Source organism: Microcebus murinus, chromosome 9, assembly GCF_040939455.1.
Source record: "Microcebus murinus isolate Inina chromosome 9, M.murinus_Inina_mat1.0, whole genome shotgun sequence".
NCBI lineage: Eukaryota > Metazoa > Chordata > Mammalia > Primates > Cheirogaleidae > Microcebus > Microcebus murinus.
In genome coordinates this window covers 71872563-71899888 of record NC_134112.1, presented here as the reverse complement: position 1 = coordinate 71899888, position 27326 = coordinate 71872563, and the positions used below count along the sequence as shown (strand labels likewise).

The window sequence follows — 27326 nt, the reverse complement described above, 5'->3', positions numbered from 1 at the left end:
CCATCTCAACAGAAGCTACAAGCTATTCATCAAGACAATGGAAAAATCAGCAGGCCATATAAATAGAAGTCAGAACCTATAGTCCAAGACAATGGAATAATGACCCCAAAGCTATTTTGAAGATCTTCTGGGCTGCCTCTCCCCTCACAGACCCAGAGTGCAAGGGGCTGGGGGACAGAAAGATTTCAAAGGAGGGGCTCAGGTAATATTGTATTACCATGCATCTCTGCCACCCCAGGTGCAGCTCTGGTGGTCCCCAGTGTATGTGCACTACACCCAGAAAAGCTGTGGGGACAGAGCTGTTCCCCCATAAATTTCAAAGGATTTCTCATAGAGTAACAGGGCCCAGGCAGAGAACCACCAGAGGGGTGGGGCACCACAGAAAGCCCTCACTAGGGCAATGCCCAGTGTAACAGTGGAGGTGGGGCTGTCCCTGTAATCCCAGACAAGCAGAACTACTGGGCATGTAATTCCAGCCTGGGGGAGCCACAGATGTGGGGCTGGAGCACAGAGATACTGCAGGGGTGAAATGCCCAAATCCATGGGGGGAGGACCTCCATCCCAGTGTGTCTGGAAGGCAGGACCCCCAACCCAGTGGGCATGGAGGACAGAGAAAAGAAGATTATTCTCAAGCCTTAAGGTTTTGGACTTGCTAGGGATCTGTCACTCAATTCTTATTTTCTATTTCTCTTTTGCAATGGGACTGTTTCTCTTGTGCCCATCTCACCATTTTAGTTTGGAAGCACATAATATGTTTGATTTTATAGGTTCACAGCCAGAGAGCAATTTGCCTAAAGATGAATCATATTTTAAGTATCTGATTTAAAGACCCTATCTGATTTGGATATTTAGATGAGACTTTGGACTTTTAATTTGATGCTGGAATAAGTTAAGACTTTGGGGGCTATTGGGATAGGATAAATGTATTTTGCATGTAAAAAGGACATGAATTTAGGGGGCCAGGAGTGAAATGTTACGGTCTAAATGTTTGTGTCTCCTAAAATTTATATGTTGAAATCCTAACACTCAAGGTGACAGTATTAGGAGATGGGATCTTTGAGAGGTAATTAGGTCGTGAGGACAAAGCCCTCACAAATGGGATTAGTGCTATTATAAAAGTGATCCCCAAAAGGTCTTGCTCTTCACTATTTGAGAACACAGCAAGAAACTGCCATCTATGAACCAGGACCAAATCTGCTGGCACCTTGATCTTGGACTTCCCAGCTTCCAGAACTGTAAGAAATAAATTGCTGTTGTTTATAAGCCACCCAATCTATATTTTGTCATAGCAGTCTGAACGGAACAAGACAGAGCCTGATAGTAGAGCCTTTCGACTGAGGAGAGAAATAGGTCAAATTAATAGTAGTAGGTGCTCCAGGTATATTAAGATTCTCCATTTTAACGTTGTGCACACACACATATATGCACATACACAAAGTGTGTAAAATGGTCTGTTATGACAATCAAGTATGTGTGAGCTACCTCTTTCAAAATTATTTCAGTTAGCATCCTTACCTCATCTGCAACTTTCCATATTTCTTGATCACTCCACTGTTCATAGGGATCCAAGTTTTTTCTAAATGTTCCAGAAAAGATGAACACTTTCTATAGCAATAAAGAAAAGAAGAAAATGTGAATAATCTAAACACCTTTTTATTTTTCCATTATTGTGCTGTAAAATATTTCTAGTAGAAAAATATTTTAAAATACTATAACAAACACCCATATACTTACCATATAGTTTTCTTAAATTTTAATATTTTATCATGTTTGCTTTGTATGTTTTTAAGAAACAAAATATTATAGCAATGTTTGAAACCCCTTGTAAACATTTTTCTAATCCCAGTATCTTTAGAATAAAGAAATTGAGATCATGGTAAGTTGTACAAAATTACATCTTTTTATTTCTAGTAATATTCCTTATTATTGGCAAATATAAAATTTAAAAGTTAAAAGGTTAAGTTTATGAGTTATAATTAACTTGTTAGAACAAATGTTTGTTTTGTTAATATGTTTTCCTTGGGTTTCTTTGCTATATCTAGCTTCTTAAGGGATTTTGAAATTGTCTTAAGTTATACTTTTTCACACACACATTTATCTCATCTGTAAACCAAGGCACGACTCTACTTATCTGACCAGACAGGCACATAAGAGAGCCACAACTTAGAAATCAATGAAAGAGCAGAAATAAAATATTTGTTTAATTGAACACGTTACAGAAGAAAGGCAGATGAGACTGATCCTGGTGAGGTGACAAAATGACAGTCTAATTCTCTGCAACAGCAATTACCCTGAGACACTCTATTGGCCCCATCACTGTCTAGTTAGGTCTGCCTATTTGATTAAAACATGTTTTGAAAGAAAACTGCTATTTCATGGTAAAATGCTAATGTAATAATAATAATATACTTAATTCTCTCTTTGTGCATATGGGTGAACTGAAAAAAGATTTTTGATGTTAATATTTAGAATAATTTTTTCTTTGCTTTTTTCCCTTTTGCTTTGGTTAATAACATCCACTAAGGGGAATTAAAAACTAAATTTCTTGAAGCCATAGTTTTCACAAATTGCCTTAGACTGAGAGAGAAGTAGTTAAGTGACTTGCCTAAGGTCACTTAGCTAGTAGACATTAGGAACCCAGAAGTATTCAAACCCAGGAGTATTTGTCTCTAAACCTGTGCTCCTCATTACCACAGCAAAATATCTCAGTCCTCTGTGGACCAGATTCTTTCTCCCTATGTGGAGCTCAGGAAGGATCAAAGGCTGGGGAGGATCGACCCGGCGAATGCATAAAAAGCCTGTCAGCACACAGCAGCATATTCTTTATCAAACTCTGTTATCCATCCCTCTGGCCACAGGCTCACCTTTCTCCCATGCAGGACCCAAGTCAAAGGGGTTCATATGGACTAAGCCTCTTTGTAACTTCCAAGGAGACTTACATATGCAAAGGAAGCACACAAATAGAAATGTTTATTTTGGACAAATGTAATAATGCTGTTATCCTGGAGGACTGTTGGGGGAGGTCAAAGATGTTATAGCATCAAAGCAGACACAGAGATATAAAAGGCAATGCGGTTTGCAAAAATGTCACAGTAATGCACTTTTGCCCTGGAAGGTGTGTCTAGGAACAGGAACCCAGACTCTTTGGTTCCCTGTGTCTATTAAATAGGGACATGCTACCCTTCTCCTCAAATTTCCTGTACCTCCAGGCTTCCTCATCTCAGTATATGATACCTTTTCAGTCTAGATACTTGGGAATTGTCCATGACTTATCTTTCTCCCTGATCTTCCCAAATAAAATTAATCATCTGTCCTATAAATTATCCCCTCTGGACCATTGCAAGAGCCTCCTACTTGATTTCTTTCATTCTTGCTTCTGTTCCCTTCCATTCTCATTTAGCAATCAGAGCAATTCACCACAGGCATAAATTGGATCATTTCATTAACCTTCTACAAAACCTTCAAAGGATTTCCACTCCGGGCAAAATGTAACATTTCCAAGATGGCCTCCAAGACCTTACATGACTTTGCCCTTCTACACTCTGGCTCCCTTAGTGTCCTTTTCCACTCCCTTCCCTTTCTTACTGCAACCACACTGGCTTTCTTTTACTTCTTCAGCTTCTCCACACATTGGATTCTCTCTGCCTGGGAATCTCATCCTCTACATCTTTCAGGTTCAGATTAAATGTCACTTTGTCATGAGTATCTTTCCTGATCCTTAATACCAAATAAGGCCTCCCAATATATGGTCTTATAACTCCTATTCTGTACTTTCATAGCTTATAGTGAATATTTTTTTTTTTTTGAGACAGAGTCTCACTTGTTGCCCAGGCTAGAGTGAGTGCCGTGGTGTCAGCCTAGCTCACAGCAACCTCAAACTCCTGGGCTCAAGCAATCCTTCTGCCTCAGCCTCCCAAGTAGCTGGGACTACAGGCATGCGCCACCATGCCCAGCTAATTTTATATATATATATTAGTTGGCCAATTAATTTCTTTCTATTTATAGTAGAGACGGGGTCTTGCTCTTGCTCAGGCTGGTTTCGAACTCCTGACCTTGAGCAATCCGCCCGCCTCAGCCTCCCAGAGTGCTAGGATTACAGGCGTGAGCCACCGCGCCCGGCTTGAATATTAAGATTATATATGCATCTGTGAGCACTTTGTTTTTGATGTCCATCTATCCTACTAGACCATAACTTTGCTCTATACCTTGTCATTAGCAAAAGCTTTGTCTATAATGTATGTTCAATAAATGTTGCCTGAATGAATAAACCAATGTGAAAATAAAAAGTAAAAAATATAAAAATATTAAAGTTATAGTTCAACACATGTTATTTTTCTTCCTTCTGAAAGAAGAGCTACTACAACCTACTGAGGATTCTTTGGCCCAAAAGGGAAACATAAAAATATATACATATATAATATATATATATATACACACACACACACACACACACACACACACATACATACACACACACCCACCATGTATAGTTCTATTAAAACGTGGCCCAAATGCTTATAAGTATCACAGTATTTAAAGGAATTATACTAACAACCCACTAAAACTTGGGACCTTCTTTATAATGGTTTGCCTAAACTTTACTCATAATACTGTAGTCTAATAGTTTATATCAAATACCTATCAAATGCATGTTAATATATCATATATAATTTTAGTTAAAATAGATATATTTTAAAAATTATGAAGAAATTTGTTTGTTGAAATCAAATGTCCAAAAGTTTCAGGTGTGGCGGATTTGGTACCATTCAGAAATTCTGTAGATCTTTTGTTTATAATTTATTGTGTAGCATAAGGTAATGAAGTAAATACTCTTCTAATTTAAAAGAGAAATTAACTGAACAAACTGGTTTGGTTAGAATTCAATTTCATACAATTAATCAGACATTCCAGTCCTGCATTACAAATAGTATCTGGCACTCTCTTGCTTCCAAGGGTGCCAGTGGGTGTCTAGTTCTGTTTATAAACTATTTGAACTTTCCACAAACTCATCTCTAAGCTGAAAGGTCCTTGGAGGTCACGTAAGTCCTTTTCCCTGGTTTACAAGTGAAACAGCCAAGACCCTGGGAGGTTACATGGCTTGGCCAATGTGGTGCATTCAGACTGATTGTGTAGCAAAAAATATACCTTAAACTATCAATCACAACAATGATGCCCTATCTTTCTTTTAAGAAACTGTTCACTAGTAGGAACGTTAGAGAGTGTAAATATTTAATATTTATTTAATGTCATGTATGGTATAAAGGACAATTCTTGAAACTCAAGGAAGAATAAGAGCACCATTATTCACCACATGACTAATGTCTTTGCTAAAGCTGACTCCTCAACTCAACTCGGTGGAAACAGCTGAGCCTACATGGAGTCCTTAGAGCTGGTCACGCATTACTGCAACAGGCATTATGCTTTAGCACTGGATGTAAAATGAAAAACAAAAAAGCAATTTGGCTTCTGTGGTGACTAAATGTAATATAAATTACAGAAATGGGAGGAATAACTCTTTACCTTTAAGTATACAGTGGTGTTTTGTTGTGGCTCAGAAGGAATATGTTTATACACATACACACACACACACATATATCATGTATAGGTCTATTAAAATGTGGTCTAAATGCTTATAAGTATCACAGTGGTTTTATATTCCTTTTTGACAATGTCAGCAACATTTTCTTATAAATTGAATCTATATAATAAAAATCTATCCAGTGTGAACAAATCAAGATCCTAAGGTTACATTAGAGAATGTTTAGAAGTAAGTGTTGCTAGGAAAAAATAAATAAGTGTTGCTTTGGAGTTTTTTGTTTGTTTGTTTTTTGTTTTTTGAGACAGGGTCTTCCTTTGTCACCCAGGCTAGAGTACAGTGGAGTGATCATAGCTTACTGCAGCTTCAAACTCCTGGGCTCAAGCGATCCTCCTGCCTCAGCCTCCCAAATAGCTGGGACTACAGATGCATGCCACTGTGCCTGGCCAATTTTTCTTATTTTTGTATAGGCGTGGTCTCACTATGTTGTCCAGGCTGGTTTTCAACTCCTGGCCTCAAGCAATCCTCTTGTCTCAGCCTCCCAAAGTGTGGGATTATAGCTGTGAGCCACAGTACCTTGCCTGCTTTGTTTTTTAAGAATGGCTATTAGCTAGGACAAGATGAATAAAATATTCCTCAGTCAAAATTATTTAAGATTTATAACAAATATGAAATAATTTTATAATATCAATGTACATATCATATATTTGTATGTAAATGATTACATGTAAGATATATACAAGCTATTTCCTGTAAAATTATTTAATGCTTCACAACTTTTTTATACTACAACTTTTAGTAGACACATTTTCAGAGGTAGCATAAAAAAATGTTTTCCTAATCTGACCAAATAATCAAAAAATTTAAATTTTTAGGCTCAGAAGTAATAAAATTGTGTTATACTTTTTTCCACACCGGTTAAATTTCTCTTCACCCTTGAATTCAGCACCGCACCCACACCATCCTCATTTTAGTCTAGACTATTGTCATATCACAGCTGGAGAGTTTCATAGCCTACGTCCCTGCTTCCCCTGCTGCTTCCCCAAGCCTATCCTCCACATGCCTCCAGCAGCAGAAAGATCCTCTACCACCCTTTCATCAGCCTCTTCCTCACTTAAAAAGAGTCAACCCATGCTTCACAGGACCATGCTGGTACCTGACACATCTTTCCCTCTTTCTCCTAAGACTCCCTAACATGTGGCCTCTCCTGATCCTTTGCATCCCAATGTTTTCAGTTCCCATCTTTGTACTTGCACATAATCTTCCTGTCGGGCAGTCTGGAATACCCTCTCCATACCCTGATGCCCCCAAACTTTCTAAAATCTACAAGTTTTATGACCCTTTATGGCTGACCTTAATTATCACCCTCTTTGTAAAACTATCCATACTTATTTGTTCATTCCTATAATATATACCTTCAATTCAATACAAAGGTGAAAGAGACATGATTCCTTGTCCTCAAGGAACTATAAACAATAAGCACCACCACAATACAATATATTGTACTTACTATGGGCCAGGAAGGAGTCTAAGTACTTTACCTGTATTAATTCATTCAGTCCTCACAAAAATGCAGTGAAGTAATTACTACCATTATACTCACTTTATGGACAAGGAAAGTGAATCACAGAGAAATTAAATAGCTTGCCTGAGATTATACAGATTAAAGTCCAGATACTGGTAGAACTACAATCCCTTATAAAAGAGACCAAGCATTTAGTGACTCACACAAAACAATGTATATTGAATTCTTATCATGGAAGCTATTGTGTTATCCACTCTGTAAGAGATAGAAAGAAAAATAATCTATGTTTCATTTAGCATTTCTAATATATTCTTTTTACTAGTCTGTTTCAGTTGTCGATGATCTTGTGTTTAAATCTTGCTTCCTTAACTGAATGTCTGCAAAGTGTTTATGACACTAAGTGGAAAGAAACAAATCCACAGATAACTGAATGAGAACTTCTAATATAAGACAGTTCAAAAATGCTAGGAGAGATTATGAACAAAGTTCTAGATCCTATGTGAGACTGGAACGTGGGAGTAGAATGTTGGCGCTGGCGTGAAAAACCTAAATGTTGCTCTAAAAAGTTTAACTTGTGTGCAACATATAATGGAGGGACACAAGGAAAAAAATAGGAGAAAGGCCCAGCAGTGGGAGTAGGAAAAAAGGAAGGACACACTGATGTGGTGGAGAGGGGACATGAGGGCTTGAGGCTGGCCTTTGCCTCACCATTACCCACAGCACTTCCTGACTAGCCCATGCCTACACCCATGACTATATTTAACTACCTAAATTTAATTTATCATGCTGGTTATATTCTTTCTTCCTTTGATCTTTGACTTATGACAATGCATGTAATTCTGAACTTCTCATTAGAAGCTCAGAGGTTGAATTGGGACCTCTTGGTGGCAATTCAAGGACAAGTGCTAGCTATACCTTTTGCATAACTATGAAGCTGTAATATTATTTTAAGCATACAGATGGGGGTTAATAACTAATTATTAAATTATTAATTATAAAACTGAATTAGAACTGCTACGCCCCTGACTTCATCATTCAGATCTACAGATACATGTTTTGGCCCCATCTCATATCCTCCAGAGCCAAAGATGCCCCAACTCTGTGGTGGGAGTCATGTGAACATATATTATTTTCAGATCATAAAGTCTCATTGCAAGAATAGGCCTAGTTATTTCCTCAGAATAGCTTGCAGTCTTTCAAACTTGTAACTGAAGCTTTAAAAATTATTTTTCTGTTTTTTGTGAATTAAGTACATAATAAGATTAAAGGCTAATGAATCATTTTAAGTCTTGGTGTTCGAATTACCTAAACCAATGGGAATCTGACTAAAAGCTTCATTGTCTCCTTTTCATGACCTCATAGATCACAGGTACAGTAGAACATATTAAGGGAGGCTCTACCTGGAAATGTACACAATAGTCTGTCTTCCAAGCTGGCGCAGTCTCCAAGATTGCTTTCTAGCTTACAAGAGGGAAGAACATTAAAAAAACAAAGAAATTGCAAGGACTTGCCAAAACCAATGGCATCTTGTGATTCCACAGCTGGTGTCTCAGGATCACGATGAGAAAGAAAGGAAGTTTCTTGTTCAAAGTTCCTGTTTCATGTGTCTGAAAACAAGTGACTAATTGATCCAGAGATCTCTAATGTTTCGATGTCAGAGATCATCAGAACTATGCCCTTACAAGGTCTGAAAGATAGAAGGAAGAAAAAAAATGGAAAAGCAAACAAAAAATAGCTCTTCTTGGATTTTTCTTCCTTTTTTTTTTAAAGATCAAACTCCAGGAAAGGAAAAAAAATTACTTACTTTGAACTTTCAAAGAAAAGTTAGAAAAACAAAAGCATCTCTTAGTTTGGACATCAAAAATATATGAGGAGTTTACCCTCATGTATTTTCTATGGCATTCACATAATGTTCAATAACTGTCACAGAGGGCCAGGTATGATGGCTCATGCCTATAATGTTAGCACTCTGGGAGGCTGAGGTGGAAGCATTGTTTGAGCTCAGGAGTTCAAGACCAGTCTGAGCAAGAGCGAGACCCTATCTCTACTAAAAACAGAAAAAATTAGCTGAGCGCTGTGTCTCATGCCTGCAATCCCAGATACTCAGGAGACTGAGGCAGGAGGATGGCTTGAGCCCAGGAGTTTGACGTTACAGTGAGCTATGATGATGCCACTGCACTCTAGCCTGGATGACAGAGTGAGACTCAGGCTCAAAAAACAAGACAAAACAAAAAAAATCGTCACAGTGGAAGAAATAGTACATTCTGTCTACAGATGACCTTGTAATACTAAAAGACAGCCTCATAAACCAGGATCATAAACATATACATGAGAAGCTTCTGTATCAGCATCATCAAGCATTTCTGAAGGAATTTTGGAAGTATTTCTTGTTTAGCTTACATAAAGCTTGAAGCTACAGAAGAGGGAAAATGAAAAACAGCAAATTTGGAATATTCGGTTTGACAGACAAGCAAGGCAAAGAAATTTCGTAACTCTGGCCCACTCAGTCTTCTTTCAGGTCTTGCATATTTAGATTCCTAAGTAAAGCATGCAATAAAACAAAAACCTCTCCACCGCATGGCAGATAACCTAAAGGATTTCCAGTGAAACTGAAATTAATTTTCAAAGCTTAGCTTATTGTAAGGGCAGATTTATGTAAGCAAGAAGAATAAAACCTAAAAGTTTCACTGTTTTTAATTAAAAATGCGACCAAAAGACTATAGTTAAACTGAATCACAACACTTCTTGACAAGTTCTCTGATTCTATTTTATGGTTTTCAACATTTTTGTTGTGCCTAGTGCTATCACCTTGGGATACTTGTATTTCCAGTGTTTCTTTATCTGTAGACCATCAGACAATGCCTTTTTTCTTTCCAAAGAAACAATACTGTTTTCAAAACTCCAACCAGGATTAAGCTTCTGGCAGCATAGCAAAAGTTTACACAAATTAATTAAAAACATCAGTCTAGCAGTTAGAATATTTAGTGCCTCATTAGTTGAAAGGAGCAATGTTCCACAAATGTAATCTATCAAGAAATACAAGCTTTTTTCTTGGTCTAGATTTGTAGTCAATTTACCTGGAGATGTTCCTGGCATTTTAATTTTGTACTAAAAGTAGAGAAGTGTTAGAAAGAACCATGGCAGTGGAATGGATTCAGTGCCCATTAGTACAAAGGGAGGAAAATGATCATTAAAACAGTGAATATACCCAAAGAGATGAGAGCAAATACTAGCAGAAATACAACAAATGCCTTTCAGATTTGGTCACAGTAAAGACATTTCTTGGTTTCCATTTAGATCATTTTAAACTGGAACCATTGCTATTTCTCTTATATACAAGAAGTGCCCTTGCACAATAACACAGAATGACACCAAGCCAGTGAGGCTAAAGATCCTTTGTGACCCAAATCAAAGAGTGACATTTATAAAAAAAGCTACAGATTAATCTGACATGGTTCATCCTATCCCAAGTACAAAAAACAATCATTACACTTTCTATTTTCAATTCCACTAGCTCATGCTTCCAAGTGTTTGTTATTTCAGGAGAATCTTTCATGGTCTTGCAAAGCATTTCTCAACCTGCTGTGACTGCTAAATTGGAGCTCAGACCACTGAAGTGGGGTGGGGGGAAGCTGGTAAAAACAAAAGCCCCAGGCTCCTGCTGCAGACTGTCTTTTGGGAAATGCTATCAAAACTGTGAACATTTCAATAAATATCAGTCACATAAAATCCCAAATTTTCAGAAAATTTTTTATGTTTATGAAAAGAGTGCATTGAAGAAAAAAGATGGCAATGCATCACAAATATATTTTGCAGAGTAATGTGAATTTCTTGAGCACAAGTGTCAAAGGTAAAAATGCAATATAGTTGCTTTTCTCTGGCTAAGTCTTTTTGCTTACTTGAGGTATCACTCCAAAGGCTTTCCTCCACTGTTGCAAAGTTATTGAATCCCAAGACACACCATCAATCTGGATTTCTCCTTCAGTGTTCAGTAGTCTCAAAAAAGCCGATAACAAGGTACTCTTCCCTGATCCAGTTCTTCCCAAGAGGCCCACCTGTAAGGTAAAAGTGATGGGATTATTCCTGTGACATTCAGATACCATGCCTTAAATGTAATTCAGCATTGGATTTCAATAAAAACCATTGGAATATTTTCTCCTGTCATCAGAGGATTTGCACTTACTCATTCAAACCTTTCTGCACACTCCCAATCCTGACCAACATTGACACATGGTGAAGAGCAATGCTGGAACAGAACAGAGAAACTGGCAATAAGGAATTGGACCCCTGATGCTGGATTCATTTATCACTGACCTTTACTAAAAATTAAAAATCCCCATTTTGCATTAAAGACAAGCAAAGATAGAATATCTTCCTCCACATCACCTGTAAAGAGGGGTTCAAGCCAGAAGCAGAGACCTGCAGCTTGATCTAGTCCCCAAAGTGGATATGACTTGAAAATTAATTAATCTGAAATGGGTCTAATATTTAGTATATTAGTAATGTTTAATATTACCATCCCTAACAAGTTAATTATATCAAGTTCAGGCCTGACAATAAATAAGAATATGTTCAGGCACCAGTATCTTCCCAGAGAAGGCAGGTTCAACCAAGGTTTACCACGCCTTGGTGGACTAGCACTTTGGACAGTTGTCAAATCAAATTCTTACATCCATCCTGATTGGCAATATAGGATATTAGGCAAAAAGGATATTAAGGAAAAGAAAAAAAAAACTATTCTTGTTACCTAAAAATGGTAAGAGCATAGCATGGAAGTGAGAACGCCATGTAGTACAATAGGTGGCCCACAGAGAGCCCCAGCTCTGTGTTAAGATGTCAGCTCAGAAGCCAGCACTTGAAGGTGTTTTGAACAGGGCTTTATTTTTTAATTTCCATTTCACTACAAATCAATACTTTAAAAAATATATAATAAAAATGAATTTCTAAATGCTTACTTACTGTCAATTTCTATACTTATCACAGACCAGTAACAGTTTGTAAACTAGAACCAGTGCATGAACCACAGTAAATGTTTTAGAGTATATAACAACCCTTAATAATAACAATAATAATAATAATTTATTCATGCCTATAGTTCCAGCTACTTGGGAAGCTGAGGTGGGAGAATTGCTTGAGCCCAGGAGTTCAAGGTCAGCCTAGGTAACATGGCAAGACTGTGTCTCAAAAAAGAATTAATAATCATATCATCTGAGTATAATGACAATTTCATTTCTTCCTTTTCAATACTAATGCCTAGAATTTATTATTATCTTATTGCACTGGCTAGGACCTCTACCACATTGTTGAATAGAAATTAGATAGGGGACATGGATATCAGGTTCATGATTTTAAAGGGAATACTTGTAAAGTTTTCACATTCCAAAAATATATACAACTATGACATATCAATAAAAAAATTTAAAAGTTTACACATTTAGGATAACAAAAAATAATAATAATAGCTTACAGACAACTTATTAGGAAGCTGGTGATGAAGTAGGCCTTTGGGATAAGATGGTAAACAATAATGACACAATTGTCTTCCTATCCATCATAAGAGCCCTACAATGGGACTTTCACAAGTTTGTTCTCTGAGACAACTGAGAAAACCAGATCAACCAAATGTTATGCATAACACCCTGCTGAGTTTCTTCATAGTAATAATCACAGTTATTATTTTATTTATTTTTTCTTGATTATTTCTTGTCTTCACCCTAAGAATATAAGTTCAACAAGAGCATCTTGTTGAACATCTATCTTGTTTTCTATTGAATTATCAGCATAGTGCTTGGTTTATACAAAGTGCTCAATAAATATTTGAATTGACTGAGGGATAGTCAGATGGAAGGACAGATATATGGATGATCAGATAAAAGAAGAAATGTATTTAGCTGATCTAATTAATATTAATAAATGGATTCAGTCAATTTTGGTCAATTACCAGATCAACTCCTAACTTTAAAATCTTTTGAAACTTCATATGCCCTTGTTGCACAAGCACATTCACTGTATGCCATGACTTTTCAAACACAACAGCAAAGCTTTGTATGAGCCATCTGAATATGTTTAGTGAGGGTGAGGTATGCGGGAAGAGAAGAAAAGCAAGTTCCATAGGTGGAAGTGGTTTGCTCTAAGGTTAATCATTTCAAGAAGCTTTGGTGAAAAGTGCCTTGAGATCTAAATCCCTATATCATTAGTCAGGGTTCTAATGATGATTAGATAAATGACCATATTCCCTTTCCTTCAGAAACAAATACTGAAATCTTTAGGGAACTCAGTTTTTATGTTGGGATAAGACTGGATCAAGAGGCAATTTGTAAATCTTTTGTTTAGCTTTAAAGTTTTTGAGCCATTGCTCTGGTTTCCTTATATCATTAAACTGCTGGTAATGTATTATGTATGACGTGTTTTTCAACAGCTAGGAATCACACTGGTTTTTACCTATGTTTATATAATTGGCACATAATAATTCTTTTCCGGGGTTTGTTTTTCCAGGCTTCTCAGTGATCTGTTGAGTAAGGCTAGAGTACTTCCTGCAAACAAGTTTTTAAAGACATACTCTAATTCTAAGTCAGTATTTTCTGGTAACTTCAATGTACCTCCTCCCTGAGAAGTTTGGATCAAGATAAATCAAAATATTATGTGGAGAGTTAAACAGTGTTAAGTTTGGGGCTAGCTGTAATTGCATTGTATTATTCCATGAATAGAACAGTCTCAGTACATTTCTTTCAGGGTGTCTTACTCACCATTTTAATAGTGTAATAAATGAAAACCTCTTGTAATTATTTTTCATTTCCTGTGGTTTCCAGAAATCAAGATGCCAAGTCAAGTGAAATTTAGATCCACAAGTGATTACAATTGAATGTTTTATATGTTCATATATCTCTGTTAATAAAAGTCTTGAGAATATGCTATCCATAAACCCAATATAAGTTACTGAATGATTCAATTGCTTAACACCTATTTTTATCAAGTCAAAAAATGGGGTATATGTTTAATAAATCAAATAGTCACTTAGGTGATTGTGTTGATATGATTTGAATGCTTGATATTCTTATAAATTATTTCTGGCATAGTATTTTGAAAGGACTAAAAATTGAGAAAGCAGATAAATTCCCACAAAAAATGTTAAAAGTACTATTAAATATCATTTTAATCAGAGAACTGCCCAGTACTATATACACTATATCCTCTGAGGAATTTTGGTAAGTCCAGGTTTATAATGAAGAACCTTACTCTAAATTAAGATCCAAGCCTACATTTTTGAGAGGAAAAAAGAAAAGAAAAAAAAATATTCTAGTTGGAGGAAAGCGATCTGGCTATTAAAATTTAGACAAAAAGTCAAAAGCTTTTAAGAAAAAACTATTTGAAGTTAGTGGTGTATGCCTGTAGTCCCAGCCCGGGTGTTTAAGGCTGCAATAAGATAGGATCCTGTCACTGCACTCCAGCCTGGGGGACAGAATGAGACACTGTCTCAAAAAGAGAATGAAAGAAAGAAAAGAAGAAAGAAAATGAAAAGAAAAGAAAGAAAACTATTTGAGATTAAAAATAAAAATAGATTTTTAAAGTACCAGTTGTGAAATAGTTGCTACATTTCTCACACTTTGAAAATAAAAACTTTTAAAGTATAGATTCTATGAATTAAAGGCCTCAATTAAGAGCAAATAAAGTAATACCATCTTTTTCCTAAAGTAATTGTTATGGACAAAGTGTTTTAATATGAAGATTGCATAATTTTTCTGCACAAAATATTGATTTTTTTCACCTATTCACCAAATAGACAAGAACACAAAAATCCATTAAAAATGAAATGAGATACCCACTTAAGCCCTTAATTTTCAACCGCCTTCCCCCATCAAGAAGAGTAATTAGCCCACAGCTGAGTTTGCAGTGTTTTGGATATCCAAGATAGTATACTAAATTTGAGTCTACTTCTTAAGCATATAAGAAGTATGTTTGGAGCATCCTATTATTTTAATAATTTACAAGATGCTGTTAATATGCTCTAAAGATAAGGCGGTAGAAATGAAATTTTTTTTGAGACAGGCTGTTCTGTCACCCCAGCTAGAGTGAAGTGGTATCATCATAGCTCACTGCAACCTCAAACTCCAGGGCTCTGGTGATTGAGTCATAGCCTGCCACTACCTCTTGAGTAGCTGGAATTATAGTCGAACACCACCATGCCTAGCTAATTTTTCTATTTTTTGTAGGTGTTGCTCTTGCTCAGGCTGGACTCAAACTCCTGAACTCAAGCAATCCTCCTGCCTTGGCTTCCTAAAGTCTTAGAATTAGAGGCGCGAGCCACAGCACTTGACCCAGAAATGACATTCTTACGAGACTTACTCATAATGACATTTTAAGAATCAATTCCTAGTCTAAAGAAGCTTATGACTTACAAATAGGTATAAGCCATTCATTTACTCATTCATTCATTCACTTAAAATCTATTAAGACTTTACCTACTGTGCTACATAAAGGAATAAAAAAATTAAAAACAGGACTTCCAGGTTCCAGTCTGGCTTGTACAAAGATTGGAAGTGGCCATCCTACCCTAACCACAAACCAACAAGCAGAAACCTCTGAGGGTTTCTACTATCAGGGTAAGAAAACTACTATCTACTACCAGGGTAAGAAAACCTAAAATGTAACTGACAAATTGCTGGAGACTCAGTGTAGACAAGTCTGACAGTAATAAAATTCCAAGGGGCCCAGGCATGGGAGGACCTCCATACTATTATGAATTTTGCCTCCAGAAGCCCTACCAGGTTCTCACATTGAAGATCAGAGAAAAATCCCCTCATGTTTCTAGGGGGTAGAGGGGAAAAGTAAACATTTTGAAATATGCCAGAGTATTGTGCTCCTCTATGCAGGCCTGACCTCCAGAGAAATCATTTTACCATCCCTAGCCTATTAGGGGTTTTCCCAGAGCCTAACAGACCTAGGGGAAGGGAAATAACTGGACCCCAACCCACTCTAGCCATTCTGTCCTATCTAAGGCTGTGAAAAAGCTGAGAAGCACTTGTGAAGTTCACAGCTCAAAGGCTCGGGCTCACAAGAAGACAAAGGTCTAATCTAAGGACTATAGAGTGCTTCTCCCATGTCCCTAACACACCTTACCACTAGATTACTACAGGCCTGTTTACTACAGTTCCTTTTATCTAGCACATCATGTTCACCTTTTGACAAAAAATTACAAGGCATACTAAAAGGCAAAAAACACACTTCAAAGACACAGAACCAGATTTAGATATGACAGGGATGTTGCAATTAATAGATCAAGAATTTAAAACAACTATGATTAATGTGTTAAGAGCTTTAATGGAAAAAATAGATAATATGCAAGAACAGATGAATAACATAAGCAGAGAAATGGAAATTCTAAGAATCAAAAGAAAATCTAGAGATCAAAAACAATTGTAACAAAAATGAAGAATGCCTTTGATGGCCTCATTAGTAGACTGAACATGACTGAGTAAAGAATCTCTGAGTCTGAGGATATGTCAATAGAAACTTCCAACATCAAAAAGCAAAGAAAAAAGACTGAAAAAAGAATAGAATATCCAATAATTGTGAAATAACCACAAAAAGTATACCATAGGTGTAACGGGAATACAAGAAGGAAAAGAAAAAAAAGGAGAAGAAATATTTGAAACAATAATAACTAAGAATTTCCCCGAGTTAGTGTCAGATACTATAACATATATTCAAGAAGCTCAGAGAAAACCAAACAGAATAATGCCGAAAAACTACACATAGGCATATTATATTCAAACTGAAGAAAATCAAAGAAAAAGAAAAAAAATCTTGAAAAAAGCAAGAAGGAAAAATACTTTACCTATAGAAAAGAAGAGAATTACATCTAACTTCTCAGAAACCATGCGAGCAAGAAGAAAGTGGAATGAAAATACTTAAAAGTTTTGAGAGAAAAAATCCACCAAAACCCCACCAAACCCACTAATTCTGTACCCTGTGAAATTATTCTTCAAAAGTGAAGGAGAAATAAAGTCTTCATCAGGCAAACAAAACTTAATGGAATTTGTTGTCAGTAGATCTGCCTATCACAAGCAATGTTAAAAGAAGTTTCTCTGAGAAAAGGAAAATAATATAGGTCAGAAACTTGAATCTACACAAAGAAAGGCAGACTATTGGAGAATGAATAAATGAGGGAAAATTAATACTTTTATTTTTCTTATTCTTAATTGATACCATCTCAGAGATAACAGTTTGTTCAAAGTAATAATTATAACTATGTATGCAATCATAGATATATGTGTATATTTAAGTATACACGTATATAAGTGAATGAAGAGATAGCAACAATACAAGGGATAGGAGGGAGGAACAGGGAATATTTTGTTATTACAAGGTATTTGCACTATTCATGAAATGGTATTGTATTGTTTGAAAATGGACTTCGATTAGTTGTAAAATATATAGGGCAACCACTAAAAAAGGTTTAAAAAATGTATAATTGCTATACTAAGAACAGAGAGAACTGGAATCATATAAAATGCTCAATTAAAACCACAGTGGAAAGAAAAAGAGTAGAAGATAAAAACAAGAACAAGGGCAACAAACAGAAAATAGTAAAAAATATGGCGTATATTTATCTAACTATAGCATTAATACTTAAAATACCAAAAGACTAAATACACCAATTAACAAAGACTGTCAGAGTAGATTAAAAATCAAGACTGAACTACATGTTGTCTATAAGAAGCTTACTTTAAATTTGAAGTCACATATATTATAGATTGAAAGTTAATTGATTAAAAAAGTTAAACCATATTAACACTGATTAAAAGAAAACTGAAGTAGTTATATTACTTTCAGAGAGAGCAGACTTGAGAGCAAGGAAAATTATCAGAAATAAATAGGGGCATTATGCAAAGATAAAGAAGTTATTTCTCTAAAACACATACCAATTTTTGATATGTATGTGCCTAGCAACAAAGTATCAAAAGATGTGAAGCAAAAACTGATAGAACTATAAGGAAAAACAGAAAAATCCACTATTATATTTAAAGGCTTCAATGCCCCTCTATAAAAAAAAATGGACAGATCCAGCAGGCAGAAAATCAGTAAAGACATAGTTGAATTCAACAGTACCATCAATCAAGTGGATAGACTTGACATCTATGGACTACATTCAACAACAGCAGAATACACATTCTTCTCAAGCTCACATGGAACATTCAGCAAGACAGACCACATTCTGGGCCATAAAACATACCTTAACAAATTTTAAAAAATAGAAATCATAGAACGTATGTTCTCAGACCACAGTGGAATTAAACTAGAAATCAATTACAGAAAGATAGTTAGAAAATCCAAAAATATTTGACAATTAAACAACACATTTTTAAATAACACATGGATCAAAAAAGAGATAGAGACATTTTAAAATATTTTGAACTAAATGAACATGAAAATACAATTTATGAAAATTTGCAAAAGCAGTGCTTATAGGGAAATTTGTATCATTGAGTACACATATTAGAAAAGAAAAAGGATATAAAATCAATCATATAAGCTTCTACTTTAGAAAGCTAGAAGAGCAAATTATATTAAAAGTAAGAAGAAAAAGAGAAACCTTTCTTCAGAAACTGAAAATAGGAAATCAATAGGAAAAATCAACAAAACTAAAAGTTGATTCATTGAAAAATATGAATAAAATAGATGTCTTTAGCTTAACAAAGGGGAAAAAAAGAGGTAGTATGAATTTCTAATATCAATAATGAAAAGGAAGACATTACTACAGATTCCATGGACATTAAAAGGATAATAAAGAAATACTATGAATAACTCTGTGCCCGCAAATTTGATAAACTAGATAAAATGGATCAATTCTTTGAAAGACACAATCTACCAAAACTCACACAAGAAAACATAGATAATCTGAATGGACCTATACCTATTTAAAAAATTAAATCAATAATTAATGATCTTCCAAAAGCACTGGGCCCAGATAGGTTCACTGATGAATTCCACAGATTTCTACTGTAAACAAAAATGTTTACAGTAGAGACTTTACCAGTTATCTGCAATCTTTTCCAGAATATAAAAGCAGAAGAAATATTTCCTAATTCATTCTGTGAAGCCAACATTATCTTAATACCACAAGCAGACAAAGATGTCACAGGAAAACTATAGACCTGTATTTCTCATGAATATAGATGCAAAAATCCTCAACAAAATATTAGCAAATTGAATCCAACAATGTATAAAAATAATTATACACCATAACCAAGTGGGATTTATCCCAGGTATGCAAGGTTGATTTAACATACAATTAATTAATGTAATCTATACATCAATATGCTAAAGAAAAAAAAAACAAATGGTCATATCAATAGATATAGAAAAGCATTTGACAAAATCTAATACCCATTCCTGATAAAACTCTTAGCAAATTAGGAATAGAGGGAGATTTTCTCAACTTAAAAGGCATCTACAAAAACCCTACAGCTAACATAATACTTAATGTTAAGAAACTTGGAGTTTTCCCACTAAGATCAATAATAAGGCAAAGTTATACATCCCTTCTTACTACTAATCTCAACATCATACTAGAAGTCTCAGCTAATGCAATAAGACAAGAAAAGGAGATAAAAGGTACACAAATTAGAAAGAAAGAAATAAAACTCTATGTTCACAGATGACATGATCATCTCTGTAGAAAATCAGAAAGAACTGACAAAAAAAATTTCTTATTAATTGATTATAGCAAGGTAGCAAGATACAAGGTTAATATACAAAAATTAATGGCTTTCCTATATAACAGCAATAAAAAAGTAGAATTTGAAATGAAAATCATACCATTCACATTAGCACCCTAAAATAAAATACTTATGTACAAAATATAACAAAATATATAAAAGATCTACATGAGAAAAATATCAAATTCTGATTAAAAAATAAAATAACCAAATAAATTGAGAAACATTTCATGTTCATGGATAGGAAGAATCAATATTGTCAAGATATCAGTTCTTCCCAACTTGATCTATAGATTCAAGGTAATCATAATCAAAATCCCAGCAAGTTAATTTTGTGGATACTGGCAAGCTAATTCTTAAGTTTATAAAAATACATAAAAGACCCAGAATATCCAACACAATATTGAAAGAGAAGAAAAAATCAGAGGACTGACACTACCCAAACTCTGTAACTGTGGCTTGCATTGACTTAAAAGATTGAGGCAGCACAGTCTCGAACACCTTCAGTTTTCCAACTATTTGCTCAAAGGTTCTCTTTAATTCCATTTATCTCCTTTCCTACTATCTTGGAGAATATATACTCCTCCTCAGTGCAGAGGCAAATGCTTCCATATTGCATTTGATATGATCATCCCTTCAGACCAGTGTTCTTGCTTCCTACTTTCTACCACCAATACTGGTGTTCTACATAGATTTTCATTTCAGTACCTACCCATTCTCTAATCCTTTGCAGCTGGTCTTCTACTCCTCTACACTTAATGGCTTTCTTAAATAGTGGCTTTCATGCTTGGATGGGTGTGCATGAGCACCACACTTCAAATACCAATGGCAAGGCCAGGTGTTCACCTGTACTTCTGACTGTCCCAGGAATCCCTCCTTAGGTTTGATAATTTGCCTGAATGGCAGGCAAATCTCAGGAAAACAGTTTGCTTATAGGTTACCAGTTTGTTATAAATGGATATAACTCAGGAACAGCCAGATGAGAGAGATATATAGAGAAAGGTATGTGGGAAGGGATGCTGACCTTCTATGCTCTCTCCAGCCTACCACCTTCCCAGCACCTCAATGCGTTCAGTTAGGGTTTACAGAAAGGCTTCATTACACAGGTATGATTGATTAAATCATTGGCCACTGCAGGTGGCCTCCCAGCAGGTCAAGGGGTGAAGCTGAAAATTCCAACCCAACTCCCAGGGAACCTGTCCCTCCTCACCCCATCTGTAGGGACTTTCCAAAAGCCACCTCATCAATATAAATTGGGGTGTGGTTGAAAGGGGATTGTTAAGAATAACAAAGGATGCTATTTCAGGAACTGGGGACAAAAACAAATATTATAACAAAAGATATTTCTATATCTCTTATCATTTAGGAAATTCCCAGAGTTTTGGGAGCCAGGAGCCAGGATGAAGACCAAATACATATTTATTACATTTATTACCGATATCACAACTACTTTGTATAAAATATACTAGAACTATCTGAGTTTTCAACTTTATTGCTTTGGCTTTCAAGATCCACAATATCTATCATCATTCTCCAATCTTGTGTCCAATTATTTCCTTTCGGCATCCCCCAACCTGACTAATCCAGTCACTGTTTTTCTGTACATGCCCCATGCTTCATTCTATGCCCTCTGCCTGAAGCACTCTTCCTCACCAACCTTTACTTGTTCAAATACACAGTTCAAGTCTCAAAGTCTCATTCTAAATGCTACTTCCTGTATAAAACCTTCCCTGAATAGCCCAACTCTCTGTCAACTGATATGCTAACTGCTTCCTCCTCTGAATTCCCACAGCATTTTACCTGTATCTCTTATTCAAACGCATATCAAGGTTTCTGAGGTACTGAAGCTTATAAATTTGGAGGGAGGGCTCTTTTCAAGAATAAAGATTATAAAATTAAAAATACAAAATTAGGTACAAGAAGGGCTTTGGAAGGTGGCTCAGGCAAATGAAGGCCTTTCTAAACTTAAGCTTTGTTATCTTCACAATAAGTCTGTTTCTGGTCTCACTGGATCTTACATTTCCCTTTTAGATGATCATCTCCTGGAACAGACACTTTCTCTCTCTCTCTCTCTCTCTCTCTCTCTCTCTCTCTCTCTCTCTCTCTCTCTCTCTCTCTCTCCAGACCTTCTGCTCCTCCATCTTCTAAAGAGAAGCAATGGCATCTGGTGAAAAAGGACTTTGATATTAGACAGATCTGGGTTTAAGATTCCTGCTTCCTCACTCACCTAATTGAACCTTACTTTCCTCCACTGTGCAAAAGAAGGGTAATAATACCTACCTTTGGGGTTATAATGAGATCAAATGTGATAGCAAATAAAGGTCTTTAAACAGTGCTTAGGACATGATAAGCTCTCAATAAACATTAGAGTCCAACTTCCAATGTGTTAAACAAAAAATATAGGAAGCCATTGTTTTGGATTAAACTCCTGTACTAGGCTCCAGCAGACATGACTAAAAATCAAAATGGAGTTTCCCACACTCACCAAACAGAAACTGACTTGTTATCTGGCCTTCTGAGAAATCTGGAGAAAGAGATAACAACCTGATTTCCCAAAAAGGCCAGTTTCAATCTTCAATGGGCATGATAAATAAAGTTCTCTGTATTTTAATCCTTAACCTGAAGTAACCTGATGCTAACCAATCAGTTATTTTCCTATTGTTCAATCTCCTTGTTCCACCTTATAAGGAAAGTAACTTTGAAATGACCAATCCACTTTCTGTTCTGTGTTTCTGCTTTCTTTAGTCCTTTTTCTGTCTATAAAGCCAACCTCCTCTGCTCCACTAACTGGAATACTTATTTTATTTTATGGAATGAAATGTTGCCCAATTCTAGAATCACAGAGCCAATTGAGATGTTTAAACTAAATTTGTTGTCTTTCGGCAGATGGCATGATCCATAGCCTTATGTAATTTTCAACTCCCCTACAGTACCTAGAGAGTGCCTTGCAGTGGACAGTTACTGAACACACATGGTCTGTTTTGTATATATAGGTTCAGAGAAAAAGAAATGCCTGAGCGTATTACTTCTTTCACATTTTGCTACATCTCTGATTACTACTCTCACATCTTCACACAGTAATGAGGACTCTGAAAATTCTGTCACTCTCCTTATGGCTTGATTGAATTTAATTTAGTGGGCAAATGAGCATCAGTAAAGCAAAAGGACAGGAGGATATCGGACAAGAGAAAGTCAATTTACTAAGGCTTACCACTCTGTTTTTTATCAACCTACTTGTTGGTATTGTTATATCAATGGTAGCACTTTTGGCATCCATCTTGTTGATCCCCAAAAAGACATTCTTAGCTTCCTATGGTATTCATTGATGTGTAAAGCAAAGCAGAGTAATTAACTATGCTTTTTCCAATGAATGGGAGGAGTGAAGGCATGTCATTAATTTTACATATTTTTACAATGCATAAGTCACATCTCTCCAAGTTCAATAATGAAGCAAAAAATGTCAAAAATGTCAGAGGTTTCATCAGGACTATAATACAATCCAAATATACAAAAACATCCCCATTTTAATACTAGAGGAACATTCAATCTGAAATTTAAAATCTGATCATTTTGTAGTTTATAAGTGTGATGACTGGGAGCTCATGCACATGCGTGAGATGTGTGCCTCCCTCAAACTTTGTTTCGATGTCAGCACTTTACCTGATGCAAAAAAAAAAAAAAAAGTATAAAATAAAATAAAATGGAAAGCTTTTCTATTTATTCCATTTAAAACTATCTTCCGTGAGGCCGAGGTGGGAGGATTGCTCAAGGTCAGGAGTTCAAAACCAGCCTGAGAAAGAGCAAGACCTCGTTTCCACTAAAAATAGAAAGAAATTAATTGGCCAATTAATATATATATATATATATATATATACATATATATATATTAGCCAGGCATGGTGGCGCATGCCTGTAGTCCCAGCTACTTGGAAGGCTGAGGCAGAAGGATTGCTTGAGCCCAGGAGTTTGAGGTTGCTGTGAGCTAAGCTGACGCCACAGGACTCTAGCCCAGGCAACAGAGTGAGACTCTATCTCAAAAAGAAAAAACCATTTTCCCTCGAGAAAAAGAAAAAATAAAACAAATCCTATTCTTGATGAACAGAAATATAGAGGGTTAATTTTAGTGGTATGAGAATTCATTCACCCTAACTATAAGACAAAAAAAAAATCAAATTTTCAAACGTTCCATTTGAAGCCATTTAGCATGGTACACAGGGACTTTTTGCTCAACCTATACTTTTCTTTATTTCATAGAACTTTGCAAATGTTTATTGAATAATCTGAAACTCACTAGCAAAACAGTCTGTTCCTACATTGGTGTTAGTGATGGTAGTCTTACATCTTTACAGGCCTTATCTCAATATGGTTTTTTTTAAACTCTATTTGCAATTAAATGCAAAGAGATGATGTTTTTAAATTCAGTTTTATAAGAACTTTCTCCCTTTTATTATATTTAAATTAAAAAAGAAAATCAATCAAAAATATACAATATTTCTGTCTAGATTTATAGAGCAGTCCGGAGTAAGAGATTAAAGACAATATAAAACTATGTTTATAGAGCATAAAGTATACAGAGAATGATAATCCCCTTCTCCAACAATCAATTCCAATAATCAGTATATATTAAGTTCCTTCTATGTGTTTAGCTCAGTGCTGGCATCCATAAGAAACATTTCAAAATACTGCACAATTATTTATGCTTAATAAATATAGTAAATAATTTGGAAAAAAATCAAACAGTCCTGTTGAAAACTCTAAAACATAAAATAAACAGAAAAACACTAAGAAAAAAAGTACCACTTGTTTCATAGAATGTAAATTAGATAAAATTTCAAACATTAGATTGCGTTAGCAATAATATATTTCTCTTATTGTAAGATATTTTCAAGATGGAAAATCTAAAACATGTTATAATTTTGGTAAACAGCTATTTTAGTTAGCAACCTAACAATTAATTAGATATTCTGCAAGTACGATCACATATAAAATGGACTTATTTGCAGATTCAGGACTCAATTTCATATGAAAAATAATGACTGCATATAATAACTTGAAACATGTATGTTTAACATCAGTGCTAGTCTATAAGAGTAGTGTTACAACTGAATTCTACTGACACATTGCCTTAGGATAGAGGTATTCACTTACTGAACACAGGTCTAACAATGCAAGCAGTGTTTAAATCTCACCCTCTGGCCAGGACTTATTGAGAAGGAAATGTTCTCTAATATGGCATTCCCACCATCTAGATATCTTGCTGTGAGATCTTTGACAGTCATTTGGCCTCCTGAGGGCCAGATGTCATCTTTCTTCACGTGTGGATTCTCAAAAACCATAACTTTTGAGAGATGGCAATCCTTGGATGGTTTGATTGACCTGGTAGATTTACCTTCTTCTGTTGGCATGTCGATAAACTTAAAGACTCGGCTCACAGATCGCATCTGAAATAAAAATAACAATATTTTATTTTTGTTTAAGAACTACTGACAATTTCATAATTAGTTGGATATTTTCAAAAAAAACAACTTGTTAAGATGTAATGCTTGCTACTCGTCACTCGGTTATTTGTCAAGTTTTCCATGAACTAACAGGAAATAATTGGCTATAATTAAAAGCTTAACCAAAGAGAATTAACCAGGATTTATATAAATGGGCTCTGTATGGGCCTATTTATTTTGGTGATCACTTAATTCTCAGTTATGCAAGCTACACATAAATAGCCAAACAATTCTCAAGAGAATAGATGATGTCAAAGGAAAAATTTATTTCTACTATGAGCTGCACTGCACAATGCTGTACAACTGGTGTATTATAATAAAATGTACCACACCTCAAAACCACTACTAAAGATTCTTGCTTTTCTCTCAAACTACATTAATAACTAACTATAATTCTATATGTCAGCCATGTGGTGAGGGGACTCATAATGCTTAGTTAATTTTCAATAACTTCACCACACAATCTTCAAACAAATTTAAGTCATTGGCATATATTTATAGTTAAATAATTACACTTTTTATCTAAATTACTTAAAATCAATTTCTAGTGCTAAACAAAATGTGACGATATGTAAGAGTTATATTTAAAATTAAATATGTATCTGCTTTATAAATCTATTCACGTAACATTTAATAAGTTGTATCTTTAATGTGCACAGACATAAAAGGGATCAAATATTTTTAAAGGTGTTTAAATTATTTAAAAAGAACATATTTCTCTGAACAATTATGATTTATTTGGAATATGATTTTTTGAATTTAGAATTTTGGAATCAGAATATGATTTTTTAAATAGCCTGGCATATATTTAATGTAATAGTTATCCAATATATATTTGAATAATTAATAAATGAATAAAGGAGTGAAAACAACAGGTGAAATGAGAAAAATTCTTTATCTTTAGTATGAAATGATTGATAGAAAAGCAGAGGAGTTTAGATATTGCTCCTGAATTGAACATTAAGAGTTCCATCTTAGCAATTCTAATTGTATTGCCTGTTTTCACATGCCATTGATCAAGCCTGCTGCCTTTGAGAAGTTCTTTCTTCTTTCTAGTGATTCTGTGCTTCAGTTTCCTTCATCTTGAAAACATCTTCAAATTATCTTCATACTTATTCAAGATTCAAGGAAAGAATCTTTGGAAGTCAAACCCACTACTAATGGAAGTGAAAGGGGTCCAAAGCCCACAACCATCAAAAATAGCTCCAGAGGAAGCAAAAGGCATACGGTTACTATTGTTCCCACATGTAATATTTTAAATTCTGAATTATGAGTGACTTTCAGGGGTGCTTAAATCCTTTTTCAGTTATTCTCGATGAATTTTGAATTAAAGCATATTCATGAATTTTCACTGTCTTTCATTTTCGTAGAGAGCTGCTAATCTAAATAAGATCTGGAAGACAAATTAGAATTGTAACTATCATTGAGATGAAGCTACAAGAGACATAGCTCAAATGCATTTAAAGTTATCTTATTGTATTTATCCTGCCTGAGAATATCTTCTCTCTCTTGAAATCATTGAAGGAAATATACAAATGTAGCTTAACTTTACAAAATGGACATTTACAAAGTTGACATTTTCACATGTCAATTCTGTGAAGAAGTCTAAACTCATCTTTTGTCAAGCAAAAGACAGGAAAGACACTACATAACAAAAATCCTTCACATTTTAATACTCCCAAGGACTCAATAAAACATTTAAATAGTGCTATCTAAACTACTCAAAATTGTATGTAGTGTTATTTGAAAATAAAGACTTTCAAAACTACTACTTTGGCAGCACTGGAATGAATGCAGTATACAATTTTTTTTTTTTTTGTCTGAGCACTTGCGTTTGACCTCTGCAAATTACATTCTCTTTTAGTGATGCTCACCACTGAAGGTGAATTCAGGACTTGCAAGGTTAAATTTAACCAATGGAATGTGCCTACCAAATTTAGAAAATGAAACTTCCCAACTCATACTCTTTCATATGATCTAACTGCTTAAAGTGACCCCAGGACACACTATTGTTGTTATCCACAGTGTGGTCAAATATCCCTGACCAA

At 35.2% G+C, this 27326-nt stretch overlaps 1 protein-coding gene and 1 non-coding gene across 2 annotated transcripts in view; one reads left to right on the top strand and one right to left on the bottom strand.

The window, feature by feature from the left end:
- CFTR (CF transmembrane conductance regulator) overlaps window positions 1-27326 on the bottom strand; it is a 166584-nt gene that overhangs the window by 13802 nt on the left and 125456 nt on the right. Inside the window, exons 22-24 of the mRNA XM_012761103.2 lie at window positions 24970-25221; window positions 10961-11116; window positions 1516-1605 (exon numbers count right to left, since the gene is read on the bottom strand). Coding sequence (XP_012616557.1) covers window positions 1516-1605; window positions 10961-11116; window positions 24970-25221 — 498 coding nt within the window. The remainder of the gene's footprint in view (window positions 1-1515; window positions 1606-10960; window positions 11117-24969; window positions 25222-27326) is intronic.
- LOC142873230 (small nucleolar RNA U13) lies at window positions 23345-23446 on the top strand. The gene has a single exon (XR_012921270.1). It is a non-coding gene; the product is annotated as a small nucleolar RNA U13 (small nucleolar RNA).